Source organism: Watersipora subatra, chromosome 2, assembly GCF_963576615.1.
Source record: "Watersipora subatra chromosome 2, tzWatSuba1.1, whole genome shotgun sequence".
Taxonomy (NCBI): Eukaryota; Metazoa; Bryozoa; class Gymnolaemata; order Cheilostomatida; family Watersiporidae; genus Watersipora; species Watersipora subatra.
The window spans coordinates 71,107,539-71,127,237 of NC_088709.1; the positions used below are offsets into that span (position 1 = coordinate 71,107,539).

A 19,699-nucleotide genomic window follows, 5' to 3' on the forward strand; every position below is an offset into this window, starting at 1 on the left:
AATCATAAGTTTGTGTTTGGCCGCTCATAAATCAAAGACAATTCATAACCTGAACTGTTATATAACCCACATGGGCTATATTTAAAACACTGTCACAGATTATAGTATGGAAAATACAGTAACCTGTTATACATTATATCTATTATACCCTTTATAATAATTTATGTTATATTAAACTATATTGAATTATATTATCTTGTACTATATAAGATATACTATATTATACCATATAAATTAGCTTAAATTATATTGTAATATATGATATTGCATTTTATTATATTTTGGTATGTTATATTATATCTTGCTATACAAAATAATTTATTTTATTGGTTAGCTGTTTACAGGCATTAATTATCACAGCATCCCCATTTTTGTGTTAAATGACCAGTGCGTTGGCGATGAAGATGTTGTCAAGGTAACACCTTCATAAGACCGCATCACGTTTGTACTTTCAGGTGAAGGTCTGGACCAGTTTGTTGTACAGCTGCAAGAAGACATCAATGAACTAGAAAATCAAGTGAATAGGCTAGAACAGATAGTAAGTAATTTTGATCTACTCAGTCACAAGCACCTGCTCGCAGGGAGAAACAGGTGCTACACAGCAAACAGCTAAACAACTATTTACTAAAAAACCTTTGCAATGTTTTTTTTCTAAAAGTATTGGTGCAAAACATTAAACAAATAAAGCCGTTTGAACTGGTAAAGCAGTTAGATTTGCTCTAAGAAATCTGTATTTCCTGTGTTTGAGTAATGGGTAGTTTTGAAGAAGTTATATTGCTGTTGAAGTTTCAGCCTTGAAGTATTGATTGATCATTTTTCACAGTTGCTTATTTATTGTAGATGGAGCAAAAGGGCATCTCAACTAATGCAACTAGCACTGCTCACATAATATGGAATGAAAGTAATGAAAGATTTACAGCCAGCAGTAAGATATATTAATTGTAAACAAGCAGATACTTCGCCTTTGCCGGCAGGGTTGGCACAAAAGATTAAATGATTGCATTAAACCAACACCTAAATGACAATTTTTCAAGATGAAAATCGCGATTTTTTTCACAAGTTTACTAAAATGAATGTTTTTTGACGAACAAAATTGTTTTGATGTGTGTGTAACAAATCTGTAAACACTCATCTGTCATGAGTTAGCAGGTGTGATGGAGGTAATTGACTGCATGCGTAATACAATACTACAGAAGGACCTTTCAAATTAGGAACTATGAGTTTATATAGCAAACCTCAAACAGGATTACGGTAATAGCTGTCACTAGTACACCTTTCCTCCACTACTTCGTCATGTCTTTGTCTCCCATTCGTACTTTCTGTAAAGCTGATAGTCGCTTCACTGCACTATCTTACACGTAATTAGAATATTTTTATTTATAAATGTAAGTATTTGTTGGTCTGTTGATTTGTTGTATGTACATTTATACCGATAAAGTTATAGGAATGGAAAAATGCTTCACCCTGTAATTGAACTTGGACACATCAGTTTTGTATGCAGGCGTGCTAACCACTACTCCACGCAGCCACCTTGCTGTACTATGGAATAATTAGTACTTCTAGTACGCTTGAAGATCATGATTGCATGAGAGATCATGGCTCGTAACGATTATAAGTATGATTATCCATCATTTTCTTTGACGTCATCACCCTGTTTGCACATGCGCTCGTCCACGACAAAGCCGCCATCTTTGTAGGAAACGATCGTCATTCTCTTGATTAATAGTATTTTTTGGTGTTGTTTTGATACTAAAATAAAAAATTTGCAAACAAAAACATTGCTAGCAATAATTAATTGCAGAAGCTTCGTGTTTTTAACGATAAAAGTTGTCCATAAAGATGGCAGACAACGATAGAATGATGTCACGAAAAAATAAAGGATTTCCAAATTGTTTTCTGCTAGATGGTTGGTTTAGTGGTATTGTGTTTGGCTTAATATCTTTGCATCCACATGTATGGGTTCTATTCCCATTAGGTGAAATAATTATGTTTTCTTAATGCCCAGATGAAACAACGAACACAGTTCTTATTATAGTAAAGATTTAGATTAGCTTAAGTTACTCGAATTTATTGAGTAAAGAAACTCTGCCAAAGGCTACTACATTACCTGCCACTGTTTATAAACTATTTTAGATCTTTAGCGAATGTTTAACATAAGAAGTAAGAAATGTTTTTCAACAATCTGTCTTAGCTGTGCCTTGAGGGTTGAAGTATTTGAATTATGCGTTGGCCAGACAAACACAGTAATAAACAAACACCTTCATTTAAAAGTTAAAATGATAAATGTTGTATATGCTGATTAAAAATAAATTTAATGTGCAAAAACCAGCTACTAATTCTATTTGACTCTGAAAGGATTACATTAAGTGACAGACATTAATAGCAACTGGCATGAAACTTAGCAATCAAGTGTAGTCAGTGATTGGTAGACTAACAAGAAAATTATATTATTATTTCAAAGGCAGTATGAGTCGTCACTCAAAATAGAAAAAAATGATATTATTTTGTGATAACAAGTGATAAACATGATATTGAACAGCAGTAAATAAGGTTATTATTGACATCATACGCTTTATTAGAATAAACCTTTTTACAACCACTTCAGTCTGTGTCAGGATAGGAATATTCATTTAGGCAAAAACAACATAAACATCGATAATGCTGCTAAGTCTATGAATATATGCGATACCTACGGGAAATTAACTCGGGCTTTTGTACATGTGTTTTCAATTTGTAAACTTTTGGTGCGCTGCATAGGTAATAATTTAGTTGAAGGGTTGTTGCTGCGGTCTGCGATCACATTCACTTCCATTTATTGTTCTACTTCATCTACTGTTAAAATAAAGCATGTAAGTAGATGTACATGTAAGTCACCGATACTAAACGGTGGGTTCATCAGTATTCTGATGTGCAGTGCAATACACAGATCATTTACATGAATATAAGTGAGCGAAAGGAATCAAATTTATCAAAAAAAATCATAAACAATAAAAATATCAATTTATATTAACAAACATCCAATCTTTTGATTTTTTGAATTAATCTTGATTTTTTCCAACCCTGCTTGCCAGCTTTCATTACAAAGTTAGAATGAAAACTTCAAATGATTACTTTTAATATAGGAACCTTTTTAATAAAGGTTGTTCCATAAAACTTAATTTCAACTGCTGTTTTCTCTTGCGTGTTGACTTGTTCATATAAGTTAACTCTCTATTATAAACTTGGAAGTATGCTAACCCTTACTACTACATCTTTTGTAGATCCTAAACATCAAGAAACACACATACATCTTCCTCGTGTTGTCAACAATGGAAGAAAAACCTTTTTGACCTTGCCGACCATTTGGATTGAACTGACAATATACAGCATGTACTTGCATGTCAGTCGAAGATGAATGGTATTATAAAGCTAATCATGTTTTTTATTGTGCAATATCATAGAATTCTTCTATTATCAGGTGATGTCACAACAAAGATAGAACATTACCTGACATTAACTGATAAGCAATGCAAGTACATTACTTGCTGCCACACAGCATCGTCTTAGGCTTATTGGATTTAAGGCTTATTGTTGAAACCAAAGGATAGGACAATTCTTAAAAACTTTAAGCTCCCAAATCGTGCCAAAGTTCATTTCATTTTTCTTTGACTTTGGCGACAATAGTTTCATTTCAAATGAAACCGGTTTCTGCATTGTCATACAAGAATCATCAGAAGGGCAACAGTTGGTCTCAGGCTAGATATGTACACTTTATTATGTTCCATTGACTCTGAAACATAGGTTTAGCATTCATCATAAAAGCATTGTTATTATTTCTCATAACTACTTTTCTTCTATTTAATTCTAAACTTTTACAAGCTGTCCTTCGTTTGTATAATAGATTTTACCTATCATTTTGTAAGTACTGTATAATCAAATACAATCCATGAGCAATCAGAACTGCGTGGGGAAATGATCTGAATTTAATCTTTGAAAACGCCATTTCTGTTGGTGTACTAAGTTCTTACTTTTAATTTTGCATAGAGTAAAGATAAAAAATAAAAAATAAATAGATCAAAATAAAAAATTATTTTAATACAGTAGACTGAGTACCTGAGTATATAGTAGACTGAGTACCTGAGTATGTAGTAGACTAAGTACCTGAGTATATAGTAGACTGAGTACCTGAGTATGTAGTAGACTAAGTACCTGAGTATATAGTAGACTGAGTACCTGATTATATATTAGACTGAGTACCTGAGTATGTAGTAGACTGATTATCTGAATATATAGTGGACGGAGTACCTGAGTATATAGTAGACTGAGTACCTGAGTATATAGTAGACTGAGTACCTGAGTATATGGTAGACTGAGTACCTGAGTATATAGTGGACTGAGTACCTGAGTATATAGTGCACTGAGTTATTCCAACATGAAGTTTTTACAATGATCATAGTTCAGAATTACTGCTCATGAACAATCATACCATGTAATTAAAAATTGGTTAACAAACATGTAATAAGAATTTTAGCAAAACGCAGAGACTGTTGCTTTGACGTTCTCTTTGAAATATTAGAGTAAACAGTTGCATTAGTTGATCTCAAGTAGTAGCACAGGTTAGAGTACCACAGACTAGAGTACCACAGTTCAAAGTACTACAGTCTAGAGTACTACAGTTCAGAATACCACAGGCTAGAGTATCACAGTCTAGAGTACCACAGTCTAGACTACCACAGTTCAGAGGACCATAAGCTAGAGTACCACAGTCTAGAGTACCACAGTTTAGAGTACCACAGTCTAGAGTACCACAGTCTTGAGTACCACAGTTCAGAATACCGCAGTCTAGGGTACCACAGTTCATAGTACCACAGGTTAGAGTATCACAGGCTAGAGTACCACAGACTAGAGTACCACAGTTCAGAGTACTACAGTCTAGAGTACTACAGTTCAGAATACCACAGTCTAGAGTACCACAGTCTAGAATACCACAATCTATGAGTATCATCATATGAATTCTCTCTGTAATTAGTCAAATCATCTCCAGGCTTGTAATCTCAAATCAAAATGTGACTTTTTTTATCTTATAGCTACCGCTCTTTAAAGACAAAAAATGGAATATGTTGGTTTAACATCCAGAATCTTTAAAACATCTTTGTTAGATGGTAAATGTGTATGCATGAAATAACTTCTCATTTATATTCAATTGTTTACAGTAATTAACTATGGCTTGTGGCAATATTCAGGTTTTTATGAATTGGTAAAGTTGACTAAATTATTGGACATTGGTTTGTATGTCATCTTTATTTACATGTTCATGGAATATTCTAGAGCATGTAGGTTAGTTTAATCATCAGACAAGCATCATGAACTAAACCTCGGACTTAGTTCCTAGCATGTGAACCAAAACTTTTGGAGTTGGGGTTAAAAAGATAAGAAACTGACATAAACAAGACAGTACGACAATTTACCAGGCATGAACTGTACACTAGACATGGTTTAACAAACAGTCGCTAAGAAAATAGTGTATACAGACAGAAATTTATTAAGTGGCTATTGCAATTCTAAAATACAAAATTAAACTATAGTTATGCTTTGCAGTTACTATTCTTCCGAATTTCTTGCTAAAACTCATCAATGAGATGGTAAATTTGGAAGGCTGTTCCAATATAATTACAGTATTTACACATACAGTTCTATCATTTTGCAATTTGATGGTGCAACTTGAAATACCATTCCAAAGTAGTTATTCACATACAGATCTATCATTTTTCTACAAACACAATGTTCTCGACTCGTTTCGTGAATTAGAGCTCTTCACGCTGTTCAGTGTTAAAGTCTTGATTACACTCTGGGTAGTTTGGCTGCAACTTGAAATTGCTAGTTACGCATTGAGGTATTCTGGGAACATAGATTTCATCAATCGCTATCGTGTTGGAGTCACAGATCTCAACCTCCTCCTCATACACCTCCCTTACAATGGTCGGCTTGAGCTCATTAATCATTGCTAAGAGCTTTTCGACAATCTTTGGTTTGCTGTCGTATAGGTTATGCTGCTCACTCGGGTCGTCTACAAATTCAAAGAAATGTATTTTGGTAGATATAGAAAAATTGGATTAGCAATCTTTGATTTCACAGTATGCCATGTATAGCGGTACATAAAGACCCAAAGCTTCTGAACATAAATAATAACCACAGCTTTCTACTGTTTCAATAGTTTAGAAACCTTTTTGTTAGACCCTAGTAACCCCTCATTTGTTAAGGTTAATCGTGACTGGTGCACCGAGCGAGGAAAAAAAATTGCGACAAATAAATTCATTTTTAATAAAGTAATTCTTATTAGTTACAGCATTTTTATTTTTTTTATGTTTAATAGGCAATTCGGAGGGTCAAGAAGATTTAAGAGGCATGATGGAGGGTGTCACACACACTGCGCAATTCACACTTTGCATTTCGCACTTTGCAGCAAACAACAGACCACAGCAACTGCTATCAAAATGATGCACAAAAAATGATCACAAAGTAGAAGAAAAATTTATTTATTTTATGAATTTTAATTTTTTAATTTTTCCTCATTATCTTTTATCTTTATACTTTAATGAGTATTTTTGACCCCTAGAAGCACTGAAACTGTAAAAACTGAACCAAGGAAGTATCAATGGATTAATTTAACACAAACCAATCAGTTTTTGTGCTCCAAGGCTCTGCTAGGTTTCATGATTACATTGAAATACCACTTTGCCACTACAAAGAGGTCTTACATTTGAGGTTGAAGAGACATCTGATCTGCCCGTCTGGAGATACACACGAGTCTCCTGTGATAGTTGGTAGCTCCGGTGATTCTTCAGGTTTACGATAGGTATCTGGCGTGTCCTCTGGTCCACTCCAAGTAGTTTTCTCTCCATAGACCAGCTTCCAATCCTTATATCTGGTAACATATACATGTATTTACTTTTAGATCGTTGTTGTATCAGGAGTTGTTTTCTTTACTTCTAGTTAAGCGTACAACTCCCAGTTTGCTTGAACCAATATCTGGGCCATTTTTAATGGAAACAATAATACTATGTACTAAGCTTTCAATTGTGTTCCTTTTATATTTTTAGTATTCATTTAGTTGAGCACTTGAACTCTACAATATTTGCTCAACTTCGCTACTTTTCAGGATTTTGATGTTTTATTCAAAATTTCTAGTCTAAACTATTTATAATTGTGAATACATTTTTTTTGCTCAGTATCTAAAGGTTTCTGTGATTTATATAGCAGCAACCACTCTTTTAAAGAGCACTTGTATATAAATACACTACCATACCTAAAGGCAGAATCTCTGTCAGTGCACTTGTATACTTCCTTGTCTGTACTGACTGTGTCCATGTTCACAAGGAATCTATCTCTAACTGTGTATTTATGAAATGGCCTGTAGACATATCCAAGATTAGATATCTGTGAGACACCATCAATGTCTACAATACGCATTTATCTTTGATGTTAGACACTGGCAAATTTAAAGTATTAAAATCTCAAATTGGTTTTCAGAGAGCAACTTTCCAATAAACAGCCCAACAAAGCTTTTAATTATTTTTCACAAAACTTGCACTACAATGAAGTTAAAGGACTAAAGGAATTTAAAAATGGTACAAAATAGAAAGGCAATTGAATCAAACTTTGGAGAAAAAGTCATGTTTTGAAATCTTCAAGCGTGACTGAATTCTCTATGCATAGTGCTTATACAAATAAATAGATGCGCATGGCTTTCAAATTCAGATAGCACACACTTGACAATCGTAAGTGGATTGTGGTGAGTTTACCAAACTTAACAGTAGGTACATAATGACAAACGAGCACTGATTTCTGAAGGTCAAATTGTCAGTATGCGCACTCCTCTATGAAACAGCAATGTGAAACTTAGATCGAGATCTTCAAAATATTTAATATTACACTCAACAGCTACTTGCCATATATAAAAAAATTTCAATTAAATGCTAAAATGATGTGATTAAAATTATTCATAGGTATTTCTTTACTCTTTAAAACTTATTTAAATTTATACCAAGTTAATAACTTATTATTGATCAAGACATGTGAAGATAACTCCAACTTATGGCTATTTTTGATTACATTAAGCCCATTTTATATCCTTATTCAACATCAACTAGTTTGTACAGGAATCTCAGCCCAAAGTAGTTTGATAAGGTAATCTGAAACCACCTTGTATGAGGAAAAAAATCATTCAAGACCTTGTTTTGCCCCCTGTCTGGCTTGAGTGTCATTCTTTAGCATTCAAGGCTGTACACAGAACTCAGCTAGATGCTAGTTGATGAGGCAGCTGTTCTAGAAACTCATAAGGTGAACAACAACATTCTTTGAATTGGTTTGAACAGGAAGATGCCAACCATGCAATACATATAAGTAGTGGACAGACGATTCCTAGGGCAAGCTCTGAAAGTCAAACTGATGGAACATTCGACAGCAAACTAAAATATAGTGACATTATTATCTTACCTAACTAAATAAAGTATTTTTATTAAGTGATTAAACTGTAAAACTAAAAAATCGTTGCCACACTTGAAATGCGAGTGCCGGACTAACACACTGGGACTGGAGCTGAGCATCGCTCATTTGTGATAAGGTACATACAGACAGCCACATTCAAACATAAAGTGTTATTAGTTAGTAGTTAGTGGTTAGTAGTTAGTAGATAGTAATTAATGGTTAGCAGTTAGGAGTTTATAGTAAGTAGTTTGTAGTTAGTAGTTAATAGTCAGCCGTTAGTAGTTAGTAACTAGCAGTTAATAGTTTATGGTTAGTAGTCAGTAGTCAGTAGTCAGTAGTTAGTAGTTGGTAGTTGGTAGTTAGTGGTGAGCAGTTAGCAGTGAACAGTTAGTGGTTAATAGTTGAGAGTTAGCAGTCAGTAGTCAGTATTTGGTAGTTAGTATTCAGGTTACTGGTTAGTATTCAGTAGTTAGTAGGTGATAGTTGGTAGTTAATGGTGAGTGGTTAGTAGTTAGCAGTGAAAATTTAGTGGTTAGTAGCTAAGAGTTAGCAGTTAGTAGTCAGTATTTGGTAGTTACTGGTTAATAGTGAGTAGTTAGTAGGTGATAGTTGTAGTTAGTGGTGAGTAGTTAGTGGATAACAGTGAACAGTTAGTGGTTAGTAGTTAATAGTTAGCAGTTAGTAGTCAGTATTTGGTATTTACTGGTTAGTATTGAGTAGTTAGTAGGTGATAGTTGTATTTATTTGTGAGTAGTTAGTAGTTAGCAGCGAACATTGAGTGATTAGTAGTTAAGAGTTATCAGTTAGTACTCAGTATTAGGTAGTTACTGGTTAGTAATGAGTAATTAGTAGGTGATAGTTACAGTTAGTGGTGAGTAGTTAGTAGATAACAGCAAACATTTAGTGATTATTAGCTAAGAGTTAACGGTTAGTAGTCAGTATTTGGTAGAAGAAGTGAAAAATTAAAGTTAAGAAATAGAAAATCGGTGCCACACTTTGAAGGCGAGTGCCGGACTAACACATGTTGTTGGTTTGCTGAGCATCGCTCACTTATGATAGGGTACATATAAACAGCCACATTCAAGCATAAAGTGTTATTAGTCAGTAGTTACTGGTTAGTAGTTAGTAGTTGATAAATAGTAGATAACTGATAGTAGTTAGTAGTTAATAGTTAGCCGTTAGTAGTTAGTAATCAGCAGTTAATAGTTTATGTTTAGTAGTCAGTAGTTAGTAGGTGATAGCTGGTAGTTAGTGGTGAGTAGTTAGTAGTTAACAGTGAACATTTGGTGGTTAGTAGTTAGCGGTTAGTAGTCAGTATTTGGTAGTTACTGGTTAGTAGCGAGTAGTTAGTAGGTGATAGTTGTAGTTAGTGGGGAGTAGTTAGTAGATAGCAGTGAACAGTTAGTGGTTAGTAGTTAAAAGTTAGCAGTTAGTAGTCAGTATTTGGCAGTTACTGGCTAGTAGTTAGTAGTAACTAGTTACTAGTTAGCAGCTGATAGTGAGTAGTAAGTAGTTAGTAGTTGGAAGGGCTTTGTGAAGTTTCTTGCTATTCTATAAACAGTGACGCTTTAGTAGTTTTCACTCAATCTTTTCAAGTTAAATCCATGTCTATGTATGGCTTGTTCATAGTAACAGAGTGTCAAGTGTAAAATGGCCTTACGGCTAGCCTCTGTTGTGCCCCCTGCAAGGTCAAGGAAAGTTGGCAGCCAATCGGTAATGTGCATCATGAAGTTCCTCTCAGTGCCTTGAGTGAAGGCTGGTAGGCGATGGTCTACATATATGGTGGGAACTTTTATTCCACCCTCATAAGGAGATGTCTTCCCATTTCTGAGTGGATAGTTATTGCCGTAGCATTCACCATGGCCTCCTCGAATGTTTGATCCTCCATTCTGAAAAGTCAAACTCGTGGATTAAACTGATAAATTTTTTTGATAGCTTTATAAGCAGCCGTTGTACAATTACTAACACTATGGGCTGCCAATCGACAGCTCTGGGTTCGACACTCACTATGGGATGTCAAGAAGGTCATCTAGTCTTAAATAGAGACAACTCTGACAGAAACCCTGAAGCAGGTAACGAGAAACTACCTCAGTCTCCCAATCTAAAGGTTTATTTATAGATTTGCGCCTCTTCTTACACAATATTCAATCACAAGCATAGGGAACGAGGCAATTTTACGCGTCTATTCTATACCCTAGAAGTTGATTTGTTGGTTTGTTCTAAAGTAAAATAACTCACGTCTGATTGAAAGACAATCACAGAGTTGGTAAGAAGGTCTGAGTCCCTCAAGGCTTGCATAGTCTCACCAACAATATCATCCAGAGCAGAAACAAGTCCTGAAAAAGACACTGGTACAATTTAATATCCAGAATAACACTCAACAATAAACTAGCAATCTGAGGTTGAGTGATCCTTTGGGCTTCTTAAAAATAGATTAATGATACTTATATATATTTTATATTTATGTATATATAAATATATATAAATATATATTTATAAATATATAAATATATATTTATATATATATATTCATGTATAATATATTTATGTATAAATATTTTGTATTTATATATAATCATCTTTCGACATCTGGCAGCCTGTCACAAGTTGTTAGCAGAGAGACTGTTTCTAAATATTTGTGAGAATTCAACGTTTGACATCGTACTAAATAATGCTGTTGCAAGCAAAAAGCTTAATAAATACTTGAAAATGGAAATTGATGATTGTGACCGTAACAGAGTTTTGATATCACAAATGCTTGCTCACTATAGGAAATCTTTTTCATACCAATATTAGTAATACTAAAAAGACAAATATTAAAATTGAAACTGACGAAAGTGTGAGTCAGCTTAATCAAGCAGCAACTGGCAGCAATGACATTCGTAGCCATGGTAACTTGCTGTATGTTGATTGGCTAATTGGTTATAAAGTGGTAGAAGGTATCATCAACAAAATATTGGAAAAGCTTTTTTTAGGTAAAATAAAACAGCTCTAAACTTGTTTTTCTTCTTTGTTGCAAAAAAATGTCACTCTTTCTAAACATCAAATTGCACAACATGTACCATGAAAGAGGCAAAATTTGACAGTGAAGCACGTGCCTGGTACAGCTCTATAGTCAGTGATCACAACATGAAAAGTCAAGTAGAAATAACGAAAGAAATTATCTCATCAAGTTTTGGAAAGTCTTGAAGCATCAAGACTTTCAAATCCATAAGAATATGATTGACTGCTGTTAGCTTGAGTTCTTAAACCTAAGGTATACTGCTGTTAGCCTAAGTTCTTATACCTATGGTACATTGCTGTTAGCTTGACTTCTTAAACCTATGGTACAGTACTGTTAGCTTGAGTTCTTAAAGCTATGGTACACTGTTATTAGCATGAGTTCCTAAACCTATGGTATACTGCAGTTAGCTTGAGTTCTTGAACCTATGATACACTACTGTTAGCTTGAGTTCTTAAACCTATGGTACACTGTTATTAGCTTGAGTTCCTAAACCTATGGTACATTGCTGTTAGCTTGAGTTCTTAAACATCTGGTATACTGCTGTTATTTTGCGTTCTTAAACCTTTGGTACATTACTGTTAATTTGAGTCCCTAAACCTACGATACACTACTGTTAGCTTGAGTTCTTAAGTCTACAGTATACTGCTGTTAGTTTTAATCCTTAAGCTTATGGTACACTGTTGTTAGCTTGAGTTTTTATACCTATTGTACACTGCTGTTAGCTTGAGTTTTTATACCTATTGTACACTGCTGTTAGCTTGAGTTTTTATACCTATTGTACACTGCTGTTAGCTTGAGTTTTTATACCTATTGTACACTGCTGTTAGCTTGAGTTTTTATACCTATTGTACACTGCTGTTAGCTTGAGTTCTTACAGCTGTGGTCGACTGCTACTAGTTGGAGTAAAGTGGAACTTTTGTTAGTTGTTAATACTTGAGAAGCAATCAATTTATAAATAATTTGTTGCTGATAGTGTGATAATGAAATATACACACCGAGATACTTTCTTCTGGCATCTTGGTCTGGATTAGAAGGATCCAGCTCTAAGTTGCTGTGCACATTGTACATGCTGTCAGTCACCTGTATCAAGATTAGAAAGCGCCAACTCAGAAACACAACTTTATTTTGTTTTTAGAAAAAGCACATCTTATTACACTAGAACAGCTCAATAAGTAAAACAACTTGTTTAGAGTGGAGCTGAGTTGGCGGGTATTTGGAAAGCGTGCCTTACTGGAAAGCAAGATTATTGGCAAGTAGCAGTCATTATTGATGATATTTAGAGTTGTCCTTTAAATAATTTCTCATCCACTTGTTTAACTTCTGATAATTTATATTATCAAACCCCAATCTCTCATTCTGTCTGTCTGTTAGTCCCTATAAACGCAAATCAACATTTTAGCTAATTTCATTAAAACTTCACTGGCATATGCTGCGTACCATTCGTGGAGTTGCCAATATAGTTGGTTTCCAAACTCCATCTGCTTCCTAAGAACTGGCCTTTTCAACACCCACCCGCAGGCTATCTGATTAAAGATGAAAAACTCTCTGCGTTTATTGCTAGACTACTATATTGATAAAAGCCTTTTGATAACATAGCCTGAGAGATAAGTAAAAAGGATAGACAGTGTTTGAAACATAGAAGTAGGCAGATAAAAATATTGTTTTAACAAAATATTAATAATAATAAGGGGTAGCAATTGTTTCGTGTCTCTAAATACTAGGTGTCATACCTCAAAGGGTGAGTGAGGAGCGTTAGGGGAGACTATCATAAAAAGTGGATCGGTATTTCCTGTATGTGCCATGATCATATCTCTGACATCCACCTTATCCTGAATCTGCAAAAGTGTTCATTTTCTTAGAGAAACTTGATAACTAAATAACTTTATCTATAGTTTAGCAAGAATCCTTTCAATTTTTGGCTCTGAACAACGGTTATGCTTACTGATAGATGGATGGGGTCTATCTTGCTTGGAGTGTTGACCGTGTTGTTAATATACTTGAGTACAACCCCGTCCTCTTCTGTAATACATTAGAAAACTTAGCTTATATATTTACATCTTATACAATCTTTACTATAGTAACAGCCCTGTTTGTCTGTCTGTCTGCAGCCACGCCTGGAGGTTAGGATAAAATGCATCCCACAAGCATGAAACCCGGACATTCAGCTTAGCAACCAGGCACACTACCTCCTTGCTGCACTATGGAATAATTGTGAACATACTTATTACACATTACAGTCTCTCACGGTGTATGGGACTAGCAGCGTATTAGTACTATTGATAATGCATACATCTATTATTAGTAATGCATACACCTATTATTAGTAATGCATACACCTATTATTAGTAATGCGTACATCTATTATTAGTAATGCATACATCTATTATTAGTAATGCATACATCTATTGAGAATGCATACATCTATTTATGAAAGTGTTAAAGAATTACTAACTAAACTTACCCCATGTATAGTAATCACTTTCACCTCCCAGAATTCCTCTAAATTCATCCCAGCCTCTCTGCCGAGGTAAGCATTCCTCAGTACAGTATCCCAAGTGCCATCTACAAACAATTGTACCTGCCTTAAAATCTGGTACACATTTAAATTGTTTAGATAATTCATAGCGAAATACCAGATTCTTTTAGGAGCAAATACACACTCTACTTCCTGTTGACTCATCCTACTGCAAGACAATTGTAATATTTCTAATTCTAGTTTCTTATAACTCAGCTGTAAACTATTGTAGCTATGTAGCTGTTGTGTACAAAGTATCAAAGGCCAGCTATGTAGCTGTTGTGCACAAAGTATCAAAGGCCAGCTATGTAGCTGTTGTGTACAAAGTATCAAAGGCCAGCTATGTAGCTGTTGTGTACAAAGTATCAAAGGCCAGCTGTGAAGCTGTTGTGTACAAAGTATCAAAGGCCAGCTATGTAGCTGTTGTGTACAAAGTATCAAAGGCCAGCTATGTACCGTTGTTTCGTACAGAATTCAAACTCATGACATTTGGCATATCAGCCCAACACACCAGCAGCCAACTTCCAGGTTTTTAGAATGGTTGTGAATATACTTATCCTCTGTGCTTTATTTTGCTAAAGTGTGAGTAATCGTAGATTACGAAGGATCGTAGATCATACTAAATACATTAGTAAAATATTTAAATTAATTTTTTGTCATTATTCAACAAGCCTTGCATTTTTCCTCCTTTTTATACCAAAGATAAACTTTACATTTCTACCCTTTCTCAAAGCAAAATCAAAATTGTATATAGAATCAACAAGTTATTTAGGCGATGTGCATATAATACCAGCAAATATATGCCTTACACAATGCACATAAAATAATGTCTGCTGAACATTGCCGGCTGACATAGGCTCCACCTATTCTAAAAATAAACACAAGCCACGCCTCTTAGCGACTCACTTGCCAAGCATCTTAGTCACATATCCTTCATCCTTCATGTACTCTGGTAGTAGCTTGTGTTCCAAAGGAAGACACGAAGGAGCTTGTACAGCAAACACCATATGCTATAACGAAATTAATTTTAACAAATCACAAGCAACATACACACCAAAGTTTTTGACATATACGAGATAGAGAAAAAACCATGGGCATTTTACACGTCTGATAACTGATAACTGTTATATGATTATAAATCGGGCTCCACCCTTTATAATTGAGTGTGGTAAGCCTTTACCTGAAATCCATTATGAATGGGATATCTTCCAGTCATCAACGCTGACCTTGACCTACAACATAGTGTGACATGTTGTGTGTTTTTGAACAAGTTCTTATAACCAAAAAGCTCTTAGAAAGTTTTTGCAATTATGCCAATTTTTGTAGCATGAAAAGAAAACAGATCTCTACATAGCAAGTCGATCAACCTAAATGCCCATTCATGATGTCAAATCATATCGACGTCGCCACAAAACGCTTTGAATTATAGAAAAGATTCACTATTGTCAAATTACCGACCAGAGACAATACATAAGAAACGTCGTTATTGTAGACTCTTGACATTATAGCCTTTATTTATTTTAGAAAATTACATGACCTACACTTGACTGATCTGATCTCTTTGGCCGACACCAGAGCAGTGAATATTGCTCGCGAACTTATAGAATGCAAAAGTAATTTGGTTGAATCAAGACTAATTGAGCCAATTGTATAGTGTAGCCTGTTTTGTGTAGGTGCATAGATAAGAGGCAACATGTGTTGGCTGATTTTAATCTTGAAACGTTCTGACAGTCAGATCACTTCAAAAATAAAAAAACAGTCGCAAATGATATAAAAATACCTTCTGTTGAAATCTACTAAGATTTTATGCAAGTTGTTCATTAAAGATGTGCTCTTGAAGTATATTTTAAAAGCTATTTTTCCTATTATAATATTAACAAGGAGTGTATGTAGAGAGCATTTAAAAAAAAAATATCTCCTATAGAACAGTTATACGTATACAATAGAGTTCTGGTAATTTAAAAAAAAAGATCTGAAAACTGTTTTGTTTGTGAAGATATGACATTTTGTAACCTCCCTGAAAGTAAAAATACGACATCGAGGGACTTTCCAAAAATAGATATAGGCTACAACATTTTGAAAATTGATATGAAACAATTTACAACCCAAGACACCGTTTTAAAATACATTAAAAACATGCAGATACAAAAACTATTAAAATGTGCTACAGAGCATAAGAACCTTCCAGAAGACCATAGAAATCTCTGTAAAGTAAACACTGAATTGTAGGAATGCTCATAAAACTAAGTATGCTGAACAATAGATTTAATCATGCAATAATTTTATAAAGTGGGAATATCTGTAAGTAACTTAATTTTATAGATTAAATAAGTTAGATTTTACCTGTTCACAAAATGGCTAACAAGTGCATCCGTGGTACTCAAAAAGAAGACGATTCCATGACAATTTTATCTAAAATCTAATGTTTTTTTTAAGATATTGCGTATATAAGAGTTTATTTGAAAATTATTTTTTTTGTTGTATGTTTTTTTATTTAGGAATACAATCTATTCTTCCAGCGTAGTAAAAATCTAAAGGGCAGCATTAAAGGTGCCACTCCGACAGCACTGATATGCTTGAAAGGAGAAAATGAAACCTCAAACATTAATAGTAAATCCAGCACTCTAGCCTATTTAATATTTTTTTCCCTGCTCTATATCTACAGTGGTTCCTAAAACTGCAACAATTCAGGAGTATGTAGCCTTAGGGTTCAGGTAGATGTTACTTTAGCTCGTTTGCCTACCTGGCCCAGAGGCCAGATAAACTCCAGTGACAATAAGATTTGTAGACTAAAAGCTTGAAAAGTATATAAAAATGGAGTCTTTAAATTGAATGCCTTTTCTGATGTGACCAATGAGCCTCAGCGATAATTGAACTTTGACACGTTGTTTGGGCAAAGATCTATGACACCGCTTCCCTAACTTGATCTCCAGCGGTTTATTTAAGAGCCTTACAGATATCACTAACTGTATCTAAGGCTAGATAAAATAATTTCTGGAGTATAACCTATGGAGTGCTCTAAGGCTATGAGAAAACATGAATTAGGACAATAAAAATGTGAGGTCTGTTAATAATCAGCCTGTTTTCCTACAAGTTACCAACCCTAAACTTAGGCACACATTACAAACAATTACAGACTCACGCAGAGCAAAGAGGGGCCGCATAGTTATTACTTAGCTTGATTCCCACCTTCAGCAAAGCATCTATGTTAGGGGTTTTCACTTTTGGGTTGTGAAAACCAACGTCGTTCCAACCTAAAATGAAAAATGCAGAGAATTTAAGCTAATAATAAAAAACTGAAGGCAATAAGCAGGTGGGAAATGTGCATGTGAGCAAATAGCCGCTCCCTTCTGTATGTTCCATGGGAGTTGACAGCTGTTCTGCTGGATGTATGGAGTGTTTACTAAGCATTGTTGCTTGCTTTTCATATATATATATATATATATATATATATATATATATATATATATATATATATATATATATATATATATATATATATATATATATATATATACATACTTATCTATATTGATATTCACTAATTTGGCATGAAATCAACTAGAGGAATAAATTATATACCTAATTACTTAGGTATAGAGATAACAAACCAGCTCTGCTGGGATGAGATTATTGGCCACCTGCTTATATTGTCAGATGAGATGTTTACTTTTATTATTAACCTGGGTATAATTGTTTGAATTTCGTCTCTACCAACAGGGAACACCTTTGACATTTGCTTGTGAAACCTATATACTAAGAACCATTGCATTTTAGCCTAAGAACCATTACATTTTGGCCTAAGAACCAGTACATTTTAGCCTGACAACCATTTCAGCAGCATTTCAGCCTAAAAACCATTCTACTTTAGCGTAAGAATCCTGACATTTAAAAGTTATTCTGTTATTTTAGAGAATATTTGAACTTTTCTAGCTATTTCCTGAAGGTAATTATTAAAACCATAATATAACTTAGCCTCTTTCCAACCAGTGGTTTATATACTCATACTTTTAGCTACAATGCAGAAATCTGTCTCTCAAAGAGAGACATATCATCAGGAAGCAAGAATTATATAGAAATGTAATGTTTTTATATAAATGTAACTCTTATATGGCATGAAATTAATTCACAGGTTTCAGAAGACTCGAGCAAGAGTTACAAATACAAAACTACTAAATTATTATTATTGTAATATCTATCTAGTTTAAATTTCATGAAACTTTAATAAAACCATTTGAACTCATTCTTCAAACCATTAAATGTATAATATATTATTAATATACAATATATTATATTTCAGATGTCATCTTTTGGTCAATTTTATTTACAAATGTTTTGCCAGCCTTTTTAATAAAGTTGATAGCCAACAAAAACCATCTGAGTTACTGTGGCTATATCAAATAGTAAAAGGTGCGGCCTAAACAAACCCTGGCCTTTACTCAAATTCTGCTTAGATGAAAACCAATGATGCAGTGTTTTTTAATTAACAAAAAAATTCCAAGCGATTATAACACTTGTTTTAGGTTGTCGGATGGCACCAGTTGCATATAGATTGAAATGTTACGAAAAAAATAGAGAATATTTTCAAAATTAATATATCTAGATAGTAAAAAAGTTTAGCTTGAAATTTTTCCTGGTACAACTTTAATATGACTTTTAGAGTGGCTTCAATTAACTCCATCTATGAAGTAATAAGGGAGACTGTATATTTTACACTCCTTTCATAAGCTTACTTACTCTTCCCTTAACACGCTGTAAATATCTGGTAACTCATGCTTATTTCTGCAGATGATGAAGAAAAATCACATTTGACCTGTTTTTATACTCAACAAGCAATTGCTGGCACACCTAGCAATTTATTTACTATTATATATAATTAGCTAACAAGCATGTGTAGCAATCTTAGAGTAGCCCTGTTTTATAATTGTTTGTCTCAAAGCTATAATTATATTGTTACGCATTAAAAATTTCAAACATTTGTGATTATAAATATTATCAAAAAGAATATGCTCATTATAATGTGTAACTATAACTCTTGACAAAATAAAATTGTTCAGGCAAGTATTTAATCGCATTCTAGTAAAAGTATAATTTTTACGTCTTACCCACATCATCACCCATTATGTAGATAATATTAGGCTTGGTTGCTCCTTCTGTCCATCCCAGAAACATACAAACAGCCAGCAAGGTTAAAAGATATACTACTTGAGACATCATGCTGAGATGCATATGGATAGCTTGACGATTTTCGTCGCATTTATACTAAACTTCTGGCCTATTGTTTTTAAACAGTGAATTTTTGGTAGCCAGTTAAATGGATTTGATTGGTTACAGCTATAATAAACAAGAGCCAATAAAATGTGTTTATATTGATGCTAAATGTATTTTGAAGACATACTGTAAACTTACTGTAATGCTGTAAGGCAATCCCACTCTTTGTTCTGCCTTATCTATTAGCAAACACTTAAACCCATGTGATAAGAGACTATTATATGAGGTCATCATTTCAGCTTTGGATGATTTCATTTCAGTGTTTTTTTTCTGAATGCTGAACTTGCTTTTAACTGGGTTTAATGCTTCAAAAATTTGAAAAACTAAACACTATGAAATCAAGTTATACTTGTAGATCACATATGTGAAAAGAGAATAAAGCAATCAAACCTCGGACACTAAACACACTGATTACAACTCAGTTAGGTAACTTGTCCTGTAAA

The 19,699-nt window shown here is 34.0% G+C and overlaps 1 protein-coding gene across 1 annotated transcript; it reads right to left on the reverse strand.

The window, feature by feature from the left end:
• Positions 1 to 5,783: 5,783 nt before the first annotated feature.
• On the reverse strand, positions 5,784 to 19,106 carry LOC137388512 (arylsulfatase B-like). Its single transcript, XM_068074997.1, has 13 exons — positions 19,091 to 19,106; positions 17,128 to 17,239; positions 15,166 to 15,217; positions 14,892 to 14,995; positions 13,932 to 14,032; positions 13,413 to 13,489; positions 13,201 to 13,305; positions 12,466 to 12,550; positions 10,705 to 10,802; positions 10,127 to 10,355; positions 7,286 to 7,436; positions 6,738 to 6,904; positions 5,784 to 6,046 (listed from the first exon to the last, which is right to left on the reverse strand). The coding sequence occupies exons 1-13, from the start codon at positions 19,104 to 19,106 to the stop codon at positions 5,784 to 5,786; spliced, it is 1,560 nt and encodes a 519-aa protein (XP_067931098.1).
• Between the last annotated feature and the right edge of the window lie 593 nt (positions 19,107 to 19,699).